Source organism: Mytilus galloprovincialis, chromosome 13 (genome assembly GCF_965363235.1).
Source record: "Mytilus galloprovincialis chromosome 13, xbMytGall1.hap1.1, whole genome shotgun sequence".
Taxonomy (NCBI): Eukaryota; Metazoa; Mollusca; class Bivalvia; order Mytilida; family Mytilidae; genus Mytilus; species Mytilus galloprovincialis.
This window is the reverse complement of record NC_134850.1, coordinates 71,586,275-71,606,733: the sequence shown is the minus strand read 5'-3', so window position 1 is coordinate 71,606,733 and position 20,459 is coordinate 71,586,275. Positions and strand designations below refer to the sequence as shown.

The 20,459-nt window shown below is 32.1% G+C and overlaps 1 protein-coding gene across 13 annotated transcripts in view; it reads left to right on the top strand.

Annotated features, from left to right (window-relative positions):
- Positions 1-9,560, top strand: part of LOC143056552 (rap1 GTPase-activating protein 1-like) — a 174,056-nt gene extending 164,496 nt beyond the window's left edge. For 12 of the 13 annotated variants that reach the window (XM_076229647.1, XM_076229645.1, XM_076229650.1 and 9 more), the window contains 9 exons: positions 871-1,098; positions 1,476-1,562; positions 2,584-2,814; positions 3,628-3,713; positions 4,210-4,314; positions 4,564-4,681; positions 5,188-5,275; positions 6,048-6,124; positions 7,688-9,560. In XM_076229647.1, the coding sequence (XP_076085762.1) occupies positions 871-1,098; positions 1,476-1,562; positions 2,584-2,814; positions 3,628-3,713; positions 4,210-4,314; positions 4,564-4,681; positions 5,188-5,275; positions 6,048-6,124; positions 7,688-7,825 (1,158 nt within the window). In that variant the 3' untranslated portion in view covers positions 7,826-9,560. The remainder of the gene's footprint in view (positions 1-870; positions 1,099-1,475; positions 1,563-2,583; positions 2,815-3,627; positions 3,714-4,209; positions 4,315-4,563; positions 4,682-5,187; positions 5,276-6,047; positions 6,125-7,687) is intronic. The other variant, XM_076229646.1, reaches the window with a different exon arrangement.
- Positions 9,561-20,459: the final 10,899 nt, after the last annotated feature.

Below are 20,459 nucleotides of genomic sequence, written 5' to 3'. Positions count from 1 at the left end.
TTTTGAAAGATACAACCACTTAAAAACAATAAAAAAAAACGCACACATGTGTAGTCAAATATTCTATAAATTAGTCGGTGTTAATTTTTTAATGAACCAAAAATGAAAATTGCTTTTATGTTGCTTTTAAACTAATCATCACAAAACATAGTCAGAAAAAAGCTTCAAACAGGAAAACAGGTGAAACCTTATTTGAATTAAAGATTACAATTTAGGACTGTATTCCTTAGTTAAAATAAAACATATGTTCATGTACCCAGTAACTTTTCGTTATCCCCCTTGACATTGAAATCTGCACTTAAAAATGTGAGTCACATCACTTTGAGGAAATATGAAAAAGAAGATGTGGTATGATTGCTAATGAGACAACTCTCCTTAATACTTCTTAGAACCTTTACAGATACAGCTACTAAAAATATGTTACTGTGGATTCATTTATATTCATTGGATACTAATTTTTGTGGATTTTCTTGGTACAGGCGAACCACCAATTCAAATGTTCAACTAATCACAAATTTTCTAAAGGGATGTATGTAAACTTTGCCAAAACCACAAAATTTTATATCCTTGAATTTGCAAAGTTTCCTCAATCAACCAAAATTTGCCAAAACCACAAAATTTTATATCCTTGAATTTGCAAAGTTTCCTCAATCAACCAAAATTAATAACCACAAAATAAATGAATCCACAGTATTTGGTCTTTGGTATGATGAAGTCTGCAAGAACTGATAGTAATAAAAATATCCGATGCACAAAACTTTGAATCAAGATAAGCCATACTCTTCATTTTGAATACCATGTTAACTTCATAACATGTTACTAAATTGTTTATTGTATCCTCTTACTAATTATAATATATTTATTTTACAGTTACAAAGAAAACGACACATAGGCAATGATATAGTAGTGATTGTGTTCCAAGAAGAAAATACTCCATTTGTGCCAAATATGATCGCCTCACACTTCCTCCATTCCTTCATAGTAATACAACCCATTGACCCTAACACGGACCATACCAAGTACAAAGTGTCCGTAGCAGCAAGGAGTGATGTTCCACAGTTTGGACCAAGTATTCCTAACTCAGCAATATTTGATAAGGTAAGTTATTTAGAACTATTGGTATTTTATTTATTTTTTATGAATATATGAAATATCATGCTTTCAAATGAAAAACAATTATTTGAGAAAGTTTAATTTGTTGGATACCAATTTTTTGTGAGCAATATGTGAACCATGTATTTAATGATCAATGAAGTGCTAATCTTGATCAAGAAAATCAGGGGAGACAATTACACAAAGAAGGACAAAAAGATTTAACATCCTTGTTCTTTGATCTCTATTAGATAGTTATCTCAATGACATTCATACCACATCTTCTTATTCTTGTATCTATAGTTCTCATTTGAAAGTTTGACTAATAATTTATACTTCAATTTATATTTGATATTTATTTTACTTTTATTTTGTTTTTTCAGGGACCAGAGTTTAGAGACTTTCTGTTGACAAAGATAATTAATGCAGAAAAGGCTAGTTACAAAAGTGATCAGTTTTCAAAACTGGAGGTAAGAATAGAAACCATGGATACTTTCATAGCAACCATGAATTATATAATTTTTACTGAGTTTCTGAAACCGTTGTATAACATTCAAATATTCAAGCACAAACAGACATTTCATGCAACACCTGAAACCATGGTTACACTGTGATTTTTTAAAAGATTTTTTGTGTGTGATAGACATCTTCAATACACTAGAACACAGGGGAAAAAAGAAACACCTTTTAAAAAGTTTTGTTGCAAAGGGGAAAAACTGGCGTAAAATTTGTAAAACAGTTTTTTTTTCAATTTTTGGTGATCAGTGCTTGTTAAAATATAGATAAAAATATTAGATATAAAAAGATGTGGTATGAGCAGTGCCAATGAGACAACTCTCAATCAAAGTCATATTTTGTAAAATTAAACAATTATAGATCAAAGTATGGTCAAAGTAGTCTATATATTTACAGCTTTTCTCAAAATAATGCAAAGCAAACCTTTGATTGACTTGCTTGCTATGTTTGTTTGGATGTTTGTAAACAACAGGTAGATAGTCTGTTACTGGTGGAGATTTATTTCCCCGAGGGTATCACCAGCCCAGTAGTCAGCACATTTTGTGCTGACATGAATTATCATTGATATGGTTATATTTATAAATTAACTGTTTACAAGTTTAGAATTTATGAAATACTAAGGCTTTTCTACCTCAGGCATAGATTAACTTAGCTGGATTTGGCAAAACTTTCAGGAATTTTGGTCCTCAACGCTCTTCATCTTCGTACTTTATTTGGCCTTTTTAACTTTTGTGGATTCGAATGTCACTGATACTTTTGTAGACGACACTCGCGTCTGGCGTATATACAAAATTTAGTTCTGCTATCTATGATGAGTTTGTTTACTATATACTGTATATATAACACACTAAAACTCCACCTACCTATTGTTTGCAAACATCCAAAAAACATAGCAAACAAGATGATCAAAGGATTGCTTTGCATGGTTTTACAGAAGAGCTGTAAAAAATATTATATGTTGTTGTTTGTTTCCAGGAGAGAACTCGAGGGGCTCTGTTAGAATGTCTACACACAGAACTACACAAAAAGAATATAGAATTATTTGGACTGACCATGATGCCAGGATTTAAACAAGAGAGCAGCAAGTTGATTGGTTCGTTTAAACGGGTATTAAGTATGGGTCGTACCCAGAATGAGGCAGCAGCAAATAGAAAGTCTAATGGTTCGTCGTTAACAACAGTCGGAGAAGAAGAAAAATCTTCTAGTGTGAGTTCATTGACAAATTTAAAACTGTAGGACCTCAGTAGCTCAGACTTAAATTGACTGGAATTTGAAATTGATTTTGAAATAATTTATTCTAGTTTTTAATATCAACATTTAACTGTTTTTGTATGTGAATACTATAAGATATTTTCACCTAGATATTTTTAATTGATTTCATTTTGAAACATAAAAAATGATATTTATTACTGATTTAGCTTTTGGATAAAAAAAAATCATAAATTGATCCTATAAAAATAAATAATGTTTGATGTTTTTGTGAGAAAAATCTGTTTGTTTCTGAAAACATCTGTTACACAGATATTTAACATGATGTATGAAATAGATACATAAATACTTCTAAATATCATATAACAAAGGGTTTAAACATTAAAATATTGATAAAATTAAAAAAAAAAATATCTATGTCAGAAATTATAGGCCACTATACATCCATTCAACAATAATGATAATAAAAACATAGAATAACCGTATATAAAGCTATAAAAGGCACTAACATTATGGTTTTGTTTGTTTCATCAATTAGGGCTATTAGTTAGGTTTTTTTTAATAAAAATGTGTTTAATACCAGTCACAGATTATATTACTGTATATATATATATATATATAATTTTTTGTATGGACTTAAGATTTTTTCTGCTCACCTACCTCAATGGCTGTTTTTAAAATCTGAGAGAAATACTTATCAATCTGTTGAGCTAATTAGAACCCACATAGCTATTAGTTCACTCTCCTTTATATAAAAAAAAAATCTAATATACAATTCATAGATTAATATTTTGGGAATGTTTATTACAGCCAAAGAGATCCCCAGCATCTAGAAAGAAATATAATCGACAGACAAGTAATAGCTTAGAGAAGCAACAAAGAGACAAAACCACTGTGTAAGTTTATACCAATCATATTATCAAAATGTATTATTTTAATTACACATTTTCAACATTTTGTCTACTGAATTTCTAAAATTCTGCAATCTACTTTTTTTCTTATCTTTTTGTATTTCCTGTTAATATAGGGAGACCTTAAATTTGATATCAACATATCCCCTTTGTGTTCAAAATAATGTTCATAATTTATGATCTATACAATTTCAATTTTTACGCATATTACAGCGATAATTAAGAGCATTTAATATTTTTTTTTATTTAAAAGGAATTAATTTCAAAGTGTGCTTACATATTAATTTAGAAGGGGGATTCTTTGGATTGGAATCCCCCATTTTTTTTGGGATGATCAGTGCATTTAAATGAGGACACATAGTTGGAACACCAACACCCCTCCAAATTTAGCTGGATCTGCCCCTGCAATATGTGTGTTGTTTGATAATATATGCTGATGATGACAGAAGTTTCAGTAAGAAATGTTTTAATTTTTTTACAGGGTCCAAAGAAGTATAGACAGTCAGAGTACACAGTCCTCCTACAAAACGTGTAGTGCTCCATCTAGTCCCCAATCTAGTCCAAGTAGTACAGCATCAGCTCAGAGGTAAGGTCCATAATATGTCTGCTATGTCGTCAAGGCTACGTAATGATAAACTAATAGTATCAAACTGAATGCCAACCAAACAGTTAACAAAAATACAGCTTTTCTTCCACACAAACTGGTACCCAAGAGAATAGATGAATCCAAAATATTGCTTTCCAAAGATTTCTTCGCCAAATACAATCATTATGATACTTCAGAGTACCTGTATTTATTTGGAAACATGCCAATGATATAACGTTATATTTTCAGAGTCAGTGGTAACAATATCCAGATCTCACCTTCAAATTCTGAGAGTTCCTTTAACAGTATAGACGACTACGCTCCTACCCATGTCACTCATTTCCATGAAGACTCAGACACGGGAATGGTAAATATTATATTATTTTAAAATTTCACAGAAAACAAATGTACTTTAAATGTTCAAATTGAATAAATGATTTGTGGGGTATACTGGTTCATCAGTAAAATATAATACCAACCACACAAAAACAGACATCTAGAGGTCAAGGCTTTTACACAGACATCTAGAGATCAAGGCTATCACACAGACATTAAGAGGTCAAGGCTTTCACACAGACATTAAGAGGTCAAGGCTTTCACACAGACATTAAGAGGTCAAGGCTTTCACACAGACATTAAGAGGTCAAGGCTTTTCACACATATTTAGAGGGTTGTGGTTTTCGCACAAACATTCAGAGGTCAGGGCTACATTTAGAGGTCAGGTGATTTAATAATGTAAAATTAGACAATTGTCTGGTCTACATGACATGGGAAAGGGAAGTAACTATTGCATTACTGGATTATGGTACAGTGTTTATTATCTACATGGTGTGGGAAAGGGAAGTAACTTTTGCATCACTGGATAATGTACAGTGTTTATTTCAGGAGAGTCTGTCGTCTGCTGGTACCCCAAACAATAATTATATTCGATCAGAAGATGGACTGTACTCAGATTTAGATGGTGAGTACTTTTAAATTATATTGTTTTCTACATTTGTTCTTCAAATTAAAGCAGATCATTACAAATTAACATCAACCAAATAACATAGAGCTGGTCAAATAATATTAGTTATCTTGGTGTAATTAGGGGTGCGCCTCAGGGTGTATAAATTTTCAACAACGGTGTAAAATTCCGTACACCCCTGATTACACCAAGATAATGAATTTATTTCTTATGAACAATTCCTTTACTCATTTTGAAACCAGGATGTAAAACTGAAAAAAATGATAATGAAAAATTTACAGTGTAACGTTTTTTCAATGTCCATGTTGCTGCGCATTGTAAAATACTTTTTACTTAATTTTTGGAAAAAATCAGAAAAAATTTGTGAAAATTTCTGAAATTTTTGGCAAAATTTTATTTATCCCAGGGTTAACCAGGGTAGGGTGTTATTTACACCGGGGTAATTAACCAATCAGATTGCAGTATGTTTGCTGCATAAGAAATAAATCTAGAAGTCACTGTTTTCCTTATATCTAAAGTGGTCCTTTTCTGAAGAACGAAAAATTTTATATTTATCCTCTGATGTTTACATTTGAGCATCTTTGTGCTCTATTTGATTTAACCTAGTAGACAATTATTATATTTTGAAACTTTTTACCCAGAAAGCATTAGATCTGAATCATTAAATTGATCTTATACATGATTTATACTTCTGTATTCACATTAGTAGTCAAAGGAAACTATTCTTGTGCTCAATTTCAGAGGAGTTTATTTTTTATTTATATTTCAGGCAATACTCAACATAACCTACGATATGAAATACACAAACTAAAAGCTGAGAGGTTAGAAATATTGAAACATAATAAGGTAAACACTTTGTATACATGTATTATCTATAGTTTAGTTATCACATTAATTGCTGATGTGTATATACAAAACGAAGATGTGGTATGATTGCCAATGAGACGACTCTTCACAAGAGACCAAATGACACAGAAAGTAACAACTATAGGTCACTGTACAGCCTTCAACAATGAGCAAAGTAGTATGAGTTATAGAATTTGGTGTATGGGATCCTTGCATGTCTACATGTCATCATACAGAGTTCACTTGACTGAGCTTATAGCATGGATCACTTTTCATAGACAAGTATGAGATACATTGAGCAATATGAAAACTGAACTGATAGGTTTCAACTGACCTTGACCTCAATGAATCCATTTGTCAATGTTTCATTTTTCGAGGTAATAATAAAAAAGAAGATGTGGTATAATTGCCAATGAGACGACTCTTCACAAGAGACCAAATGACACAGAAAGTAACAACTATAGGTCACTGTACAGCCTTCAACAATGAGCAAAGTAGTATGAGTTATAGAATTTGGTGTATGGGATCCTTGCATGTCTACATGTCATCATACAGAGTTCACTTGACTTTGAGCTTATAGCATGGATCACTTTTCGTAGACAAGTATGAGATACATTGAGCAATATGAAAACTGAACTGATAGGTTTCAACTGACCTTGACCTCAATGAATCCATTTGTTAATGTCTCATTTTTCGAGGTAATAATAAAAAAGAAGATGTGGTATAATTGCCAATGAGACGACTCTTCACAGGAGACCACATGACACAGAAAGTAACAACTATAGGTCACTGTACAGCCTTCAACAATGAGCCAAGCCCATACTGCATAGTCAGCTATAAAAGGCCCTGAAATGACAAATGTAAAACAAGAAAACTAACAAATTTATGTACAAAAAATTAAAAAAAATTAAAATATGTAATACATCAACAACTGAATTATAGGCTCCTGACTTGGGACAGGTACATACATTGTACATACAGAATGTAGCAAGGTAAAACATGTTAGCGGGATCCCAACCCTACTCCTAGTTGGGACAGTGGTGTAAAGAACAAACTATAAAAATCAGTTGAAAAACGCTTAACTCATCAGATGGATACAAATAGAAATACTACAGAGTGGACGTGGCCGGGTACTTGTATATCCCAACAACAAAAAGACAATAAGTACTGATCTGATAGTACTCACAGTTACTGACAGCTAGTTCAAAGTCACTTATAACAACTAAAAACAAATCATGCATTTAATACTAAATGATCAATCAGTACACATCCAACATCCAATAGATTTGGTGTAAAGACATTATAAACAGTCTGAGAAAAAACATGACCTTGTGCAATACCAAGATACAGGTCTCAACATTTAATGTCGGTTTCTCAGATGCTATAGACAATACTGTTCATGAGGTATGTCCTATATATAGTTGTATGCAAATCTGTGTCTTATGGACGCATTCTCCATATATTTTCATTTTTGAGAACTACATCATTACCAATGAAACATTTTAAAATGTTAAAGTATATAATAATGAATCTTAAGATGATAATCACACATTTTTTTTCCAGGCATTACAGAGAGATTTAAAAGATTATAAAGACAGAGAGAAGGGTTTAATGTCACAACTCATGATATTTCAACTGGAAAACAGACGACTGTCAACACAGACAACAAACATTGAAATCAGTTCAGAGGCTACTGTGTAACATTTCTGTAAAATCTTTTCTGATTGGCTTATATAATGGCATTTTCTGATTGGCAGAATCTGTAATAACAAGAACTTATGAAGAGAGATCAGATTTTTGTTTCTATGAAATGTTTCATTCCCCTGAAACATGGCGATACTGACACCAAAGCATTTATTTGTTAAATGTGTTCTGATTAGATGTTGTTTAGTGTGACAATTCCATCCATTTTGTCAAATACAATCTGATTGGTTACTAAGATTCTGTTCTTGAAATCCAAACTGTCAGCTTCAAAATGTCTGATTCTGTTGTCTGTTGGAATAACTGATCAACAAAACTTGCCTGCCAGATGCTTCCATATGAATGAATGGTGAAATATATATGATTGCGTCTTTGTTCATGTCTTCATACCTGCCAATTCTCACTTAATTTGCCTTTAATTTCTCCCATGGAGGCTCCCAATTTTGAAGGAGCAATTTTGTCCACAATTTACAACAAAACAAACAATTTTACCATGGGTATAGTATTGTAAAAGTAGGAAGAAATATTAAAATAAATGTGAAGGCCCCTTTAAAAGTTTTGTAGGACTATTACAACCATCTTACATGTAAAACCCCCATGGGCATTTTGAAATGTTGGCAGGTATGTGTCTTTGTTACAGCATGACAAATGTGGGAATTCCACAGTGAAATACAAATATGATGAAATTGTTTTTGTGTCAAAATCTTCTTTTATCCATAGATTTGATATTATTTTATCATTCCTATTTCGGAAAATTCCATTTGTCCTTCGTTTTACAAGACAAGTGATGTGAATTTTAAAGAAAGTTTTCATTTATACTGATTGTTATTATAAATAAGTGCTATGTTTTATGTGTACAATGTATCTAATTGTTTCAGAATTTCAAACATATAAATTTTGCTGAATAATTAGTTCTATGGAAAATCAACTTCCAAAACCGGGGAAAAAATAATGTTATTGATGAAAATGGTAGCCAGTACTATTTTTTATATTTTACTAAAATATCATGGAAATCTAAATAATTCTTGAAAGTAGTGAAAAGAATAATAACGCAAATCAAGTCTTTTTCAATAAAATCATAAATACACTTCTAATTGAAATCATTAATAAATAACATCTTCAAGAATAGATATTTCTATTTTATGATCTGCAAAGCTGTTTTTCACTGCACCAAAATATCATCTGTATCTTGGATGTTAATAATAAAAAATGACAGTTGTTAATGCAAGTCTAAAAAATGTTCAAATTTGCATATTTTTTCAAAATCTGGTGTAAGATGGTTTACATATCTTGAATTAATCGCAGGATTAACATTTGTTTATTTTATAATGTGTAATTTAAATCAATGAACACATTGCGTTAATATATTTATAAAAAAACAATATTTTCTAATATATAAAGCTTTGGTGACTTAATTCCTGCTTACAGATTCAAAAATTTCAAAATTGTCAAATTTTTAAAAGAAATCAATTCTATATAAGGTTTCATGTCATGTGAAGTAAGGCTATCTCTATGGAAACTGGTAATATAATATATTTATATAACAGCTTGTACAGATTTTATGTTTGCTCAGATATTTTGAGTAGAAGGTGCTAAGACTGCCTGAAAGTGCAATATCAATGTATATTGTCTGACCGTGCAATATATATGTATATAGTATTGAATAATTTAATATTGTTGTATATATTATTATTATATTTGTTTCTCAATGATAAATAAATCTAGTCTCTTACAATGTGTATTTTTATTGAAATAAGCAACTACCATATATTTTTATGCCCCATTTATGGGCATTATGTTTTCTGGTCTATGCGTGCATCCGTCCGTTAGTTCGTCCATTCATTCCTCCGTCTGTTCATCCATTCAACTGTCAGGTTAAAGTTTTTGGTCGAGGTAGTTTTTGATGAAGTTGAAGTCCAATCAGCTTGAAACTTAGTAAACATGTTCCCTATGATATGATCTTACTAATTTTAATGCCAAATTAGAGATTTTATCCCATTTTAACGGTCCAGTAAACATAGAAAATGATAGTGTGGATGGGGCACCTGTGTACTTGGAACACATTCTTGTTTAAACTGAACAGAAGGAGGTGTGTGGACACATCATTAACAGAGGCAGATTGAAAGGGGGCATGCCCCTGTTTTTGTTGAGCTTCATATTTTAAAATGAATTAATGCATAGACCTATAATTATCACTCCAAGCTATGGATTGTGAAGCTGCTTCCTCCTTATTTTCAAAATCCTGGATTGCAACTGATTAAGATGGCAAATCAATGATAAATAAACTAGGAGATGTCAATTAATTGTACTCAATAATAGACTGTCTATACAATGTATCAAGCTCTAAATCATCTAGAGCCTAAAAAAGTTGTAAATAAATTAAACATTATAGGCCTTAATAAAAAGATCTGCCATTGACATTCAATTCTTCAATTTAATTGAAGAAAATAACGAGAATAAGTGAGATTCACATCAATAAGAACTCTAATTCTGATATCAGATACATATATCTGTATCATATAGATTTTTCAGTAGTTTGATCACCAAATCATTTGTTCCTGGAATGTTGTATAGTCCTCAACATGTTGTATGTATGAGTTAAGGAAGATCATCAGCATTGTTATACCAATTCTCTATGAACCAGTTGTTCATCTATCACTGTCAACTCTGAAGTTGTGCTCTTTTGGCCACACTCTTGGTGTCTTCTAAGGTTATGGTTGTTGTCTCTGGTTTTCTCTGGTCGTCCACCATTCAACTCTGGCCACTCTGGTTTTCTCTGGTCGTCCACCATTCAACTCTGGCCAAAGTAGATCAAAGACAATGTTTATTTGCACAAACACATTTACATTAAATGTTTATGGCATACAGTATAGAAAAAAAATGAGACAATAAACTTACAATAATTAAATTAGGGTGACAGTGGTATTCCCACCAAAAGAAGACTACACATATATGATAAAAGTAGCATTAAATACCAGCAAACAAATTAGCAAATATATACTATTGAATACAGGTTTCATGATGCTAAATAATATGGACAGTTGATGTAATCGTTGTCAAATTTTATATTCTCTTGGACCACAAGATTTATTTCAATGTTGGTGTCTTGACATTTCTATACAAATGCTGACAACTATGGATTGACTGAAAATATGTACACAATCTGTCTCCATGCTATAAACAGAACACTATGAAACAATCACATAGTAAATTACTCCTGAAAACACCCCTCCATCACACACACACACACACACACACACACACATTTAACCAATGTAAATTCGAAGCTACAAATAATTGTTTTGATATTTATATCTGGGCAATTAAAATGGTTTCACATTATCAGATTAAGGTTGTTAATTGACCTTGTCCTAAATGATATGGTAGGTGAGGCCTTGATATTATCAATAATGACATGATAGAAATTTAGGAAATACTTCGACTCAAAAATTATTAGTGATTTTTAAATTTTTGTTTATCCTCCTTTGGAAACATGCATGTAAGAATTAGTAATGTGTAAAGGGTCAAAATCGTTTTTTTCTTCAATTTTATCTAGTATCTTAAACATAAGGACGTGGATCAATCAGGGATATTTCATTAAAATATGCCAAGAGAACATCCTATGATTACTTTATGTAAACCAGAGGCATATTGAGACAGTGTCTCGTGCTTAACATGCATGCAATATTTGCCACTGGACATTTAGGAAATAACAATTAATCAATATTATATACCCAGTGTGTATATAGATATAAGAAGATGTGGTATGAGTGCCAATGAGACAACTCTTCACCCAAGTCACAATTTGTAAAAGAACATGAGTGCACACGCTGAAATGTCTTGCCTCCTTTACTAACCATTGAAATTATATTGGTAGTTATGAATATAAAGCTTTACTACAACTATCAATTAAACTTAACATTGATCAATGAACCATGAAAATGAGGTCAAGGTCAGATGAATCCTGCCAGACAGACATGTATATCTTACAATCATTCCATACACCAAAAATAGGTGACCTATTGCTTAAAGTATTAGAAAAATAGACAAAAATCCACAAACTTAACACTGGGCAATGAACCGTTAAAATAAGGCCACGGTCACATAAAACATACCTACTACAACTATCATTTAAACTTAACATAATAAAAATATTAGGTCAAAAGTCAGATGAATTAAACTGGAAATACGTGTACACCTACAATCATTCCATACACCAAATATGCTTTACATTTTACATTTTACCTGTTGAATATCTAAGAAACAAACTTAAACAGGAAACCCTAACATTGATCAATGATCTATGAAAATGAGGTCAAGGTCAGATGAATCCTGCCAAACAGACCTGTATACCTTACAATATTTGTATACACCAAAAATAGGTAACCTATTGCTTAGAGTATTAGAAAAATAGACATAATAGCTTGATGTTCGTTGTGAGCCAATTAAGGTTCCGTGTTGAAGGCCGTACCTTGTCCTATAGTGATTTACTTTCATAAATTGTTAATTGATGGAGAGTTGTCTCATTGGCACTCATACCATATCTTCCTATCTCTAAAAACCCACAAACTTAACACTGGGCAATGAACCGTAAACATGAGGTCAAGGTCATATAATTACATTAGATGTATGTTTCATTATAATATGTTATTCTGATTGGCTAACTGCACATCACATGTTATTCCGTAAGAAGTTGCATTTCTCAATAAAACTTATCATTCATGATAACACGAGGTCCCATAATAATTACATTAGATGTATGTTTCATTATGATACTTTATTATGATTGGTTAACTGCACATCACATGTTATTCCGTAAGCAATTGCATTGCTCAATAAAACTTTTCATTCATGATAACACGTGGTCCCACAATAAAGTGCACAGGTGAATTAAATAAAACAATAATAAAATTCGTGTTTTCATGATCATTGCTAAAAAATGTAATTATAAGTATTGAATGCTTTTTCTTTTGTAACTTCATAGGGTTGTAAAAGCGTTGACCGTGCGCACATTTTTAGTATGAAGCGCTCAATGTACTTCGGTCAACGCTTTTACACCCCAATGAAGTTACAAAAAGAAGCATTCAATTCTTAAATAAAGTGCACAGGTAAATTTAATAAAAACTTGATGTAAATCGTGTTTTCATGATCCTTGCTAAAAAAAATGTAATTATTAAGTATTAAATGCTTCTTTTTGTAACTTCATATGGTTGTAAAAGCGTTGACCGTGCGCACATTTCTAGAATGGAGCGCTTCCGCGCTTCATACAAAATGTACTTCGGTCAACGCTTTTACACCCCAATAAAGTTACAAAAAGAAGCATTTAATACTTAATAATTACATTTTTTAGCAAGGATCATGAAAACACGAATTTTAAATAAAACATGCCTGACTGACATATACATCATAAAATATTTTCATACACTAAATATAGTTGATCTAGTTCATACAGTATAATGAAAACAAACAAAACACAAAAACTTTGTTGTTGTGCCACATTTGTGACATTTTGTTCACGCATCTTTTGCGACTGTTGTACAAGTGAGAGGTTTGGCGCTATAAAACCTGGTTCAATCCACCATTTTCTACTTTTGAAAATGCCTGTACCAAGTCAGGAATGTGACAGTTGTCGATTCGTTTGATCTGTTTTATCATTTGATTTTGCCATTTGATTACTGACTTTCCGTATTGAATATTCCTGGGAGTTCGGTATTTTTATCATTTTACTTTTTCCATAATTCTTAAACCTATAGATTCTTTTTTACAGCACTTTTTGCGCTGACGTGAATTGTCATTGATATGGTTATATTTATAAATTTACTGTTTACAAATTTTTTGAAATACTAAGGCTTTTCTACGTCAGGCATAGATTACCTAAGCTGTATTTGGCAAAACTTTTAGGAATTTTCGTTCTCTATTCTCTTCAACTTCGTACTTTATTTTGGCCTTTTTAACTTTTTTGGATTCGAGCGTCACTTATGAGTCTTTTGTAGACGAAACGCGCGTCTGGCGTATATACTAATTTTAGTCCTGGTATCTATGGTGAGTTTATTTACAACCACTGGGTCGATGCCATTCCTGGAGGAGATTTTATTTCCCCGAGGGTATCACAAGCCCAGTAGTCAGCACTTTTTGTGCTGACATGAATTGTCATTGATAAGGTTATATTTATAAATTTAATGTTTACAAATTTTTGAATTTTTTGAAATACTAAGGCTTTTCTACATCAGGCATAGATAACCTTAGCTGTATTTGGCAAAACTTTTAGGAATTTTGGTTCTCTGTGCTCTTCAACTTCGTACTTTATTTGGCCTTTTTAACTTTTTTGGATTCGAGCGTCACTGATGAGTCTTTTGTAGACGAAACACGCGTCTGGCGTATATACTAAATTTAGTCCTGGTATCTATGATTAATTTATTTACATATTTAAAATGATTGTATAATACGTCCGTGATAAAAAATGAAAATTTATTTATTATGATGACATCATCATAAAAAATACTTCAACATTATAGATCATTATACTTATCCTAAGGAATAATATCCTGATGAGTAAAATTGTCTGTTTTATAAATTCCAGGAAAAGAACTCTGTCTTTTTCATTATACAGTATAGGCAATTTACATAACTATCTATCTTAACACAGACGTTATATTACTGTGTTTGCAAAAATCTTCTATGAAATCAAAATGGGTCTTCAGATGAACAGTGAATAGTGTGGTTTGTATCAGATGTTGATATGTAACATAAAGTCATTATTATGATTTATATATAGATTAAATACTGAAAACATAAACCCATTGCTAAAAGAAAGTTATACATTAAGTAAACACCTTGATTCACAAGGAGTTTATACTTGGTCCACTTTTATAAAAGATTCAACACAAGAAATGAATATTGATATACAAAAAGTAATGTCCTGTCAAAATATGGAACAAGTTAACAAACTAAAGACTTGGATTAAGGATATTACAAGTAAATTTTATTCAGAACTACTGGAAAATAAAATTAATAGTTTGAACGAAAATAACAAACTTTTTCTTTACAAAAATATTAAAGTCAAACAAGACCAAGAATTTTATCTAAAATATCACAATTTTGAAACTAGACGTTTATTTACAAAAATTAGAATTAGTGACCATAATTTGCTCATTGAGAAGGGCAGATATCTAAAAATACCTCGAGACAATAGAACATGTCCAACTTGTAAAACCTTAGAAGATGAAAATCACTTTCTCCTCCACTGTCAAATTAATTATGTTTTACGTATAAAACTTTTTAATGACATGGCAATAGATAATCCTATGTTTCCAAATCTATCTGACACTGAAAAACTAGTAGTCCTACTAAATCCTTCTAATATAAACCAAGTGAAAAAAACAGGTTCCTTTATAAAACAGTCTTTAGAGCTGAGGACAGGGGACTCTTAGTTAGTTTTACTTGTATATATATAGATATGTGTGTGTTCAACTCAGTTATTTTATTGTTGTTGTTACTTTTGTTTATGTCACAAGTATAATGTTACTTATATGACAAATAAAGATTATTATTATTATATGAACACTATGTGTCTCCGTATCCCTTAACATTCTTCAATATACACATAACAACTCAGAGTGTGAAAATGAATAGATAACGAAGATACAAATAACTCAGTAGGAAAGATGCATCATACTTTATTGAGAAAAAACTTTCATAAAGAACATTTTCTCTGACATTGACCATCAGGATGCTAGATTTTTTTATGGGCAAAGTATTTGTTAAGTTTGGTGGACGTGTTTTTCAAAAGACTGTAGGAATTCGTATGGAAACCAGTTGTGCTCCTCTTTCTGTCGAATTTTTCCATAAATAGTATTAGATAGAATTCATAAAACTTCACATTTAATTAATTTAGAGAGGATAGCATGATATGCTTTCCCTTTCTCGGTTTTTTTTTCTAATATTTAATATAATTATTATCATTATTATAAGTATACTTTTATTATTTGTGTATCATTTAAAATGTAAAAGATCATATTCTGGAAAGGAAAGGATATAATTGATTGAGTTGATCACAAGTAAATGTCTGTCGCTAAAATTTGTGTGATTTTGAGCTAGAGTCAGATTATTCAGTATATCCATCTTCAAATGTATTCAGAAAAAAGTAAAATTGGCACCTGACCATTTTGAGTATTGATATATTCCATCACAGTACATGTACATGTATGTGTCATGCGATGTGGTCGTTACATTAATATTATGTTTTAAATTACATAAATGTCATAGTGAACAGTTGGTGCTGTTTGCCTTGTCTGACTTGTACCTATTCTACAATGATGTCCCTTATCATCTCTGTTTTCCTGTTGGCGCATGGTTTAGTCAGCGTCAATGGCGCATGGAATGCCACAGCGGATTGTGATGACGGTAACGTTTTTTTTTTTGCATCTATTTTCTCGATTCGAAAAGCTTGGCGCATTTAACTTATTTTTGAATAAAAGTTTCCATGGTGGGGAACATAGTCAACAATTAATTGATAGAATTTTTCATTATAATCTGTGACCTTTTTTATGGGATGGGGACTACGGGTTAGATAAATGAACACGGTTTAAATCGAAGTTTCTTGAACACAAACTTGTTTCTATATAAAGATCTCTAAAGGGATAGAAAAAATGGTTTGTTTCGATTTTGTTATATAGGATTTTAATTGTATAAATTTAAACGCACAGCTTTTTTTCTTAGAATGGCAGTTAGTTTTCCGAGCACAGCAAGGAAATGGACAGGGTGTATATAACGAATGGCGGCGGAGCTCTCCAAGCACCTGTGTGGTCTCATCAGGATGTCTTCCCGAAAATGTCGACCTCGCAATGATGAAAATACCAACCAATAAACATCTCCGAAGCCCTATAATAGGCAAATGGTCATCTTCAAATATAAAACAGGTATTGTACCATAATATAGTATCGATCGTTTTTGAACTGGCTGCATATGTGAATCTGGTTCAGTGAAATTTCTCCTGACGGAATTTGGGATCTTTCTGTTATCAAGTGCCTGCAGTGCTCTGAAAGTTTGAAATATTAAAATTATGACGTAACCGAAAGATACTTACATCGACTTTGTGTACTTAAAGCTGGAAACAGTATAACAAATTGAGAAAAGAAATAGGGAATGTGTCAAAGCGACAACAACCCGACCATAGATCAGACAGCAGCCAAAGGCCACCAATGGGTCTTCAATGTAGCGAGAAAATCCCGAACCCGGAGGCGTCCTTCAGCTGGCGTATGTCAATATATATATGTTCCTGCTTACAGTGATCAACCCGACCTTTGCCATACATTTGTATATCTGCTTACTCTTCCGGAGTATCCGGTTTTGTGGGGGTTCATGTTTTTTTTCTTCTAAATTCTGTTTTCCATGCAGGATGAAGCTTTTCTATTCATATTTTGCCATAGTGTTGTCCATTTTTCTTTGAATTATGATTTTTTTCAATGAATTCTTTAACATATTCTGTTCACCGTTTTTGGAATCGTCCGATAATTTTTACATACGTGCACAATTTCAGAATCCATATCATAAGTCTGTATGGTATATTTTATTTTTTCAAAAGTACACCTGAATGACTTATTTTCTGTTTAGGAGTGTGGCATACTTTGAAATAAAATTTGGAGAAGAATTTTTTTATCACAATTAATTTGATTCCTTACATTGCAGGTAAAACTGGAACTCTTTGACAATGGTAAATCAGTGATGTATATGATCTTTGATGGAAAGAACACAAACTATTTGAGCTGGTTTTCTTACTCAAAATTTCTAGAGAGTAACTATGATGATCTATACACTGATGGCTGTTTCTACAAGTTCCAGTTCAGCAAGTACGTTCAAAGGGACCTTTAACTTACTTATAGGCATCGTCCGAATCGCTTTTCTTCCTATCAGGACCTCCAATTAATAGCCAAACACAGGCACTTGTCTGTAACCAAATCCAACTATATATCATACAGAATTACTTTGCAGGCTTGACGTTTGGATTTATTATAAAGGCCATAGATTTGTCATATGGTTTAGGGAAAATTAAGGTTTCTCAGATATTTTGGTTAATCGAGGAAAAGAGTACTTTATCGCTTTGTTAGTGATCTTTCCGTATAGATTATATATGGTTCATATTTCAACTTTATTCGTTTCTTATGGTATTTAATTGTGCTAGTCTTATTTAATTTTCCAGACTATATAGTTATGTAGTCAAATTCGTAAAACCGTTAGTGTGAGCAAATTAATTTCGACCCTTACCTTTAAGTTTTAGTACAAAACGTTTTTGTGATCCTACATTTTAATGAGAGTATATAAGCATCAATGTCTTGACTTTTACAGTTGGTACCAATACTCCTTCATCACCCAACAAGACGGTCACGCGTGTGACACCTCGGCACGTGGTTGGTTCTCAGTCACGGATGCACTCTACAGTAGTTCCTATAGCTACGCAAGCACCTGTTCTCAAATGAGACTAGGCAGTTATCCAATCTTCTTGTATGCTAAGAACAACCACAAAACAAGGTGGTATAAAAAACGTAAGTTTTCAATATATATTATGAAACATCCATAAATGTATAAACCATTACATATCTGTATGCTGCAATACTATAGGTTCAGTAAAAGAGGAATACCACGAAGTTCCTTAGCGGTAGGACACATACATTAATGTAATACATTCAAATAAAACAAAAAACCCTTAAAGCTGACATGTTTGGGTTAACATATTGTAAGATATGATGATATAAATGGTGTCTCTACAATGCAACAACTTTTACAATTTGTCACGGGTAATATTTAATGGTCGGAAAAAATCATGATGTTTTCTTGTTTAAATTTTACTTGAAGTATTTGTTAGTATACATGATATTTTTATCAAACGCACCTTCCTTTAAAATGAAAAAAAGAGTAAATTTTGATTATTTTTGCTAAATATGGGAATCAAATAGAGATCGATTCTTATGAATAATAATTACCAAAGCGAAACACATCAGTCTGCAGTCAGGTATATACATAAATGTCAACTTTGGCGGTATACCACCTATCATTTTTACTGTCCGCAGAGTATGGTCAAGCTGATATTCATTGGCGGATCCAGTAGGGGTCCGGTGGTTGGACCCCCATTTTTGCCGATCAATGCAATTTAATGGGGACATATAGTTGGAACCCCAACCCCCCTTTTTTTGTCTTGGGTTGGGACCCCCCTTTTTAAATGACTGGATCCGCCCTTGATATTACCTATTATTTTTACTTTCAGAGTATGGTCAAGCTGATGTCCTCGCCGTTTATGTCAAGAGAGCTTAATCCAGACCAGATTCAAACCAATTGATTTAATAAACCTTACTGCATTCTGTTTCATTTATTTCACATTTTTATAAGGCGTACGCATTTTTTCAAGGATTTGTTAGTTTTAATGTATAAATATAGATAAAAAGATGTTGTATTAGAGCCAATGAGACGGCCTTCGAAACTTAGCCTTAATTGATTCACATTAAACAGTAAGCTATAAAGGGACCAGAAATGACTTATAGTGTGTAAAACAATTAAAACAGAAAAACCAACGGTCTAATCTATATACAAAATAAAAATGAGAAACAATTATGAACCATACCAACAAACTGCGTGTTTCTAACAAAGGATAGGCTTGCTACATGTCCCTTCCTAATTATGTTTTTTTCTTTTTTTTTTCAATTTTGCCCCTTTAATAATTTTACTGCTATAACTAGGAGATTACAATTATACTGACATCTGCAGGAGGACAAGGGCAATCAATAGGCTGGCACTTATCAGTAAACATATAAATTAGTAAGAGTGAAATAATAGAAAGGGAATTGTAGCAAGTCTAAACAAAGAACAGATGCATACACATTTGAATACGAGCGATACGATCGCGACCCCTGTAAAACAAATGTGTAAAAATGATTGGTTTGATCAACTCTCAATCGATCATAATGATTGAACTCGATTAATAGATCATGACAATTACAAAACAGTTGAAACTGTGAGTTGATTAAGTTCGTCACTCTTTATCAATCGTAACAATTGAACCCAATCGATACGATTGTGACCTCTGGTATACAATTAACGTAATCGATCGTTACCCTTGCAAATGTTGCTGATTGAGTTGTTAAACTTTAAATCGATCGTATCGATTGAATACGATCACTGATGAAAGTGACCCTTGAAAAAAAAAGAGTTGACTGAGTTCGATCGTAACGATTGAACACGATTAATATGATCGTGACCCTTGGAATACAAAAGATATTGATTGAATTGATTGACTACTAATCGATAATAACGATTAAATATGATCGATACGATCATGACTCCTGAAAAGGAAATGATATTGCAACTCTTAATCGATCGTAACAATTGCTAGTAGCAACAGATACAGTTAAGTCGGCCTCATATCTTGACTTACATCTAGAAATTGACAATGAGGGTCGGTTGAAAACAAAACTTTACGACAAAAGAGATGATTTCAGCTTTCCAATTGTGAACTTTCCATTTCTAAGTAGCAACATTCCAGCAGCACCTGCATACGGGGTATATATCTACCAATTGGTACGATATTCCCGTGCTTGCATTTCCTATCATGATTTTCTTGATAGAGGGTTGCTGCTCACAAGGT